This window comes from Pestalotiopsis fici (assembly GCF_000516985.1).
Source record: "Pestalotiopsis fici W106-1 unplaced genomic scaffold PFICI_Scf_3, whole genome shotgun sequence".
In the NCBI taxonomy this organism is placed as follows: Eukaryota; Fungi; Ascomycota; class Sordariomycetes; order Amphisphaeriales; family Sporocadaceae; genus Pestalotiopsis; species Pestalotiopsis fici.
In genome coordinates this window covers 5372609-5378322 of record NW_006917093.1, presented here as the reverse complement: position 1 = coordinate 5378322, position 5714 = coordinate 5372609, and the positions used below count along the sequence as shown (strand labels likewise).

Sequence of the window (5714 nt, the reverse complement as noted above, 5' to 3'; positions counted from 1 at the left end):
AATTTTATTTTTTGCTTTTTTTATAAAAAATAGCTTTTCGAGCTTATATACCGCTAACGGAATAAAGTTAATATTATTAACCCTAATTTAATTAGCGTTATCGTTTTTAAAATTTATAATTATATTTTATATTCGAATATATTTATTAACGTCGGATTAAAATTGCTTATCCTATTTAACCTCGATTATAACCGTTTTATTTTTAGTTAAAAATACGTTAAATAAAAGGTATATAAATAATTTAATAGCCGATTTATCCCCCGTTAAATTAATAATAAACGCAACAAACCTAACTTATAAAATAGCCGCCCGAAAAACCGTTATATCGCTTAAAAAAGGTTTATTAGGAAAAAAAAAACATTTTAAGTAATAATAGCCACCGAAACACATTTATATAATTTCGTATATACCTATTACCTAATAATACTTTTTAAAATCCTACGCCTAAAAATACAGCTTTTATATAACCCGTAATAAAAAACGTTTTTAATTATTTTTTGCCTTAATATCCGGCTAATAAGCTTTATTCGGATTTATACGATATATAAAGCATTATAAAATTCGCTTAAAAGCGAATACCGGGAAATTTTAAGCGCCTTTTTTAATTTTATATCGCCCGTAAATTAAATTTATACCTAAATAAGGAAAAATAATCCTTTTTAGGCACGGCTTTTAAGCGATTTTCCTACGATAAAATAAAATATAAAAAATAACGCTAAAAGGTAATTTAAAATTTTTAATTTTATTTTATATATATAAAAAAAATAATAATAAGCATAAATAGCCTTTTTTTGCGTATATTTTAAGGCCTAAACGTACGGTTTAAACTTTATAACTATAGGTTAAATATTAGCACTAATTTAGGGAAACCGGCAAAAAATATATTTCGGTAATAATATATAAGCAAAAAAAGCAGGTATCGCTATTATAAAAAAAAATAAAATAAGCAAAAAACGTATAGCGCAAAAAAACGTAAAAAAAAAAAAAGTTTATAAAAAAAAATTACGAAAACCAAAAAAATAAATAAAAGCCTTCCTAATTCGCCCAAAAATAAATTTTAATTTTATTTAAATCGAATTTAAATTATAAAATAATATAACTTTATAAATAATTACCGAAAATTACCGTAAAAATACACCTATTAATAAATATAAACCAAATATAATAAATAATACGCTTTACGGCTAAAAAAACTACGCTTTAAAATTAAAAATAGCGTAAAAATAGGTTAAAAAAACACGCTTTTGCAACGCTATAAAAGCATTAAATTAATACTAAAAAATATAAATTTAATACGGATTAATAAATAATAACGGAAAATATTATTTTATTTAATATATTTAAATTTAAAACTGCTTTAAAAGCGTAAAAAAAGTTTAAAGCCGCAAAAAGCAAAACGATCAGGCCCGATTTTACTTAAATACAGCCGTATAATTAGTCAACAACACCACGCCAAGAAATGTGGCCGTACACCTGGAAAACTATAGAGTATGATGTTAGGTAAGCATAGAATATTAACCATTCACGTAGATTAAATTTCTTTAAACGTTTATGCGCTAGTCCCATTTTAAGCGATATTATGTTAAAACGGGGCTTATATCGCAATTATAACAATTATCGGTTATGCAAGTTTGCAAGGCTAAATCTTGGTATTTTACCGAAAAGGTTTATGCTCCAATAAATAGATTGGTGAATAATAAATGCTCCACAGGGAGTATTTATCATATGTTCTGGTTCTAAGGTCGATTTTGGGGGGTGTGTGTCTAATTCATTCTAGGTTCCCAGGTATCCGATCCGCGCATGCCTTGCGAGTGACCTAGAAGGGGGTTGTTGCTTACGTCCGCAACCTTGGTAGTTCCATCGCTCCCTTCCATTAATTTATCTATCAGTCTCTGTCTAGAATATCTCCCAGTAGAAGGGAAAGCACTCCCAACCTGCTACCTCTCTTGCCCGTTTTCAGCAAGTGTTCAGAGCTGACGACCAACATGCGTACTGTTGATGATTGTGAGTACGTTCAGATGTTATTGAAAGAATTCGGTCCACTAACACGATAAATAGATCCCGGGGCGGAAGAGCGACTGCTTGTTGACGATGATGAAAAGCCCAAGAATGCTAGGAATGCTCGCTCTTGGAAGACAAGACATCTCCCCATCGTTTTTACATTTCTCTGCACATCCCTATTTTGGCTGCTCGCCTTCTGGTTGCAACCCCACTTCACATCTCAGAACAGTATCTCGACCACAACTCTCAACTGCGGTAATTCGACCGCTGAAGCCAGAGCGCTTGGCTGTGTGTACGATCCGTTATCGGTTGTATGGATTCCAGAACCATGTTTCGACAAGGAGATCACGGAGGCGTATCAAGAAGCAGCCGATTGGGTCGGGTCCAACGACTGGCAGGGCAAAGAAATGCTGGATCTAGATGCAATGTCGGAAAGAGTTGCGCCACTTGGGTACTTTACAAGTATCAGAGACCACGTCGTTCACTGTGCTTATGCGTGGCTGAGGCAGCACAGAGGCTACTTACGTGGTGGGTTGTATTTGGACGACGACAGCCTGGAGTTCTCACACACGCAACACTGTGCTGAGGTGCTCGTCCGCGCTCTTGATCTCGATGTCGATGCTCTCGAACAACGAACTACCAAGGCATTTGTTGGGTTTTCTTCGTGTGAAGTTGAGACGGGATTGACCCCGTTGGCCCGGGATCGAACCGCATCCGCTGATGGATATAGGTAGCTTGAGATTTTTGGTCATTTTCAATGATCGTGTAGCCTCATGCAAAGCACGGAAGACGGTCAGAGATGATAAATGAACACAAGTCCTAGGCGATAGTAGATCATCAAAGTACAGTATATCTGTTGACAAGTATAATTTGAAATAATCTATCACGGTGTCTCAAACATCACGCTTTGCAAACTTAACACCCATTCACACGTAGCAGAGTCCCGACAGTGCGTCTGGTCAAATAGCACGAGTTGTTGAAAATTTAATAATCCTATCTAGAAATCCTTCATCCAAGCTGAGTTCTCTAGCAGAAGAAAGACTTGGAAAGACAGATCATGGAGTAGAGCCTGCATTGGTCACTCGATTCAAGACTCTTGCGATATCATACGTTCCGTAACGTGTCATCTGAGGGTAGTAGAATATAATTCAGTGCCTTACGTGCGGATAACCTACGACTGAGTGTGCTCAACACAATTCTACCAGCTTCTACTGGACAGCCATCATAGCCATGCGCCGTAAGCGTCGATGCGTGCACACCCATCCTTCTCCTCCTGAGATTTCTCAAACATCAGAATCAAGCCACTGCCAAGATGCGATGGGTCTGCAGGGTCCAATATGCATTTCTTGTCAGTTATGTCTGTGAGTTATGTTTCTTGGCTATGTTTCTTGGCTATTTTTCTTGGCTATGCGGCGTATGTATATCAACATATGATGGGTCTACTGAGGGTCCAATAGCCATTGTTTGTTAGTCATGTGGCGTATGTATACTATACTCAGCGAGGAGGGTGACGATTAATCGGCATTGAGATGCGTGGATCCCTTCGTATTGCCCACGGAGCAAACTTTTATCTAGAGGTCGGAGGATCCAAATATGGCTCCAAGGAAGTGATCAAGGAGAGCGACAAGTCGGAGGTACTCCAGGTCTAGGCGAAATTCCGTAGGAATTAGCCAAGCTAATTAGTCGAGGAGCAGGCATACTGTCTTCGGCGCGATGTTGAACCTTATTTATTGTCCCATGATCCAGAGCCGGGACGATTAGCTATACTATCAAGATTACGATGGAAAATTAACATGAACCCTGGCTGATCAGCTGGCTGACGGCAACAGCTCTCTTGGTCAAAATATTTACTACAGATGACATGAAAATAGTTGAATTATTTCACACGCGGCAGTTCTCTATACATCTGGATACTCTACTTCAACCCTACTCCCATCCCAACCGCTGGAGTGTTTGGCGAGCATCATCAGCGACACCTTTGTCGCCTATACCGGATTCATAGTTTGCAATGTTCCTCCGGAGAACCCATTCATGAGCTTCTCGATAACTACGGCAGGTATGGACTTGCTTGAAGTCTGGCAAAATACCCCCTCTGTTCTTGGACCATACTAGGTTAATTGGCGTCAGATCCATGTGGCACTGGATATACTGTCTTATGGCGTCAATGCAATGGTCTAATCGTGCATGTTAGTGTACCGCTGCTGCTAAAGTAAGCCACTGCATCAAGTCAGTCACGTACCGACATGCACTTGTTGCCTTTTGTCGACACCGTTCGGCCAATAATGTTCCCATTGCACAGACTGACGAACCATATCCTTGAGGAAGATTAGTTCCTGAAATGTATTCGTGTTTCTTATTTAGACTTACTAGACAGTGCAGTAAGTGAAAAGAGGATATCTCAATTGTAGCAATGTCTGTACCAGGATAGAAATAGAATTCACCACCTATCTGCTGAGCTTCTTCGCGGGTGATGTTCGTATCCGAAGCTTGCACGAATGTTAGCGGCTGAGTCTTTGCACACCGGTTGCCTACTTACGTATTAACAATTCCCAGTTGGAATCGATTTCGTCGCTTGGCTCGCCAACATATTGACGGGACCCTTCGACATTAGAGGTCCTGATGAGATCTCCTTTCTCATTCAAGGCTAGTCCAGCATCGAAATGCACCTGTTCGATGCTTAACACTGGATATGGTGGACCTATAAAAGCGTAAGTTTGTTGCTCATTGGGAATAAGGGATTATTGGCCTCTTGTTACCAATTTTCGTCACCCATCCAGATTCAAAGGGCATGGACACTCCGGTAGATCGGTTTATAGCAAGAACCGCTATGGCAAGGCCAAGTATGAGGATAGTGCCGCTAACGATAAGCAGACAGAGCTCCAGCCGTTTCCCTCTCGAACTTTGGAGGGGACGGAGAGGTCGATGCGAAGGAAGAAAGGTATCTTTCTCGTCCTCTTGACCGTCTTCATGTAGAAGACCTCCAGACTTGGAAGCAGGAAAAAGGAACTGCAACAAACCCATTTTTAGGTGAGCATTAGCTCTAGACTTGGAAGCAGGAAAGCCAAAATTGCAACAAGCCGATTCGTAGGCCAGTATTATCGTAATTGCATGCGCAACATGAGGAAAACGGCAATTTATACGGGATCCCAGACATGCACTCCGACCGACATGCCGACCCCAGACAGACACATGTTATGATTGGTAAGGTGCAAGGTCCCGTGGGCTCTCAAGCGCTGAGAGCGCACAAAATGTTCTTGCATTTGCATGTTAGACTGATGAAGTGGCGGAGTGAGCGAGTTTGAGAATCCTGGTCAGGAGATGTACCAAAGGTCTATCATACCGTGGAAGGATCAAACTAGCCTGACGATGCTGCGGTCAACTGATTCTTGCAATCAATCCCCTTGTTGGGATACTGGGATGGATACTAGGATGATTTTCTTGGTACGACTTCTCGAAAACATAACATGATTCTGGGTGAACGCTGAACCGATATAAATACCCCCGACGAAGCCTGTTGAGGATTTTATTCATTCACTCGACACCAAGCAAACACAAGTCCTTCATCAGCTCTATCTGCCGCTCTGTCAACATTTTTTCAATACTTTGAATTCCACTTGTCATTGAGAATGCACGCCAAACTGTTCCTCGTTGGCCTGTTGGCTACCTTGGGTGTCGCTGCACCCCTAGCCGATCCTGCCCAACCTGCCCTCGAG

At 40.2% G+C, this 5714-nt stretch overlaps 2 protein-coding genes across 2 annotated transcripts; one reads left to right on the top strand and one right to left on the bottom strand.

Moving 5' to 3' along the window:
* Nucleotides 1-1985: 1985 nt before the first annotated feature.
* PFICI_05740 (uncharacterized protein) lies at nucleotides 1986-2735 on the top strand (the record flags this gene model as incomplete). Its single annotated transcript, XM_007834321.1, has 2 exons — nucleotides 1986-2004; nucleotides 2059-2735. The coding sequence occupies 2 exons, from the start codon at nucleotides 1986-1988 to the stop codon at nucleotides 2733-2735; spliced, it is 696 nt and encodes a 231-aa protein (XP_007832512.1).
* A 1192-nt stretch (nucleotides 2736-3927) lies between these two features.
* Nucleotides 3928-5022, bottom strand: PFICI_05739 (uncharacterized protein; the record flags this gene model as incomplete). Its single annotated transcript, XM_007834320.1, has 5 exons — nucleotides 3928-4175; nucleotides 4241-4316; nucleotides 4369-4487; nucleotides 4538-4699; nucleotides 4758-5022. 5 exons carry the CDS (start codon nucleotides 5020-5022, stop codon nucleotides 3928-3930), a joined length of 870 nt encoding a protein of 289 aa, XP_007832511.1.
* Nucleotides 5023-5714: the final 692 nt, after the last annotated feature.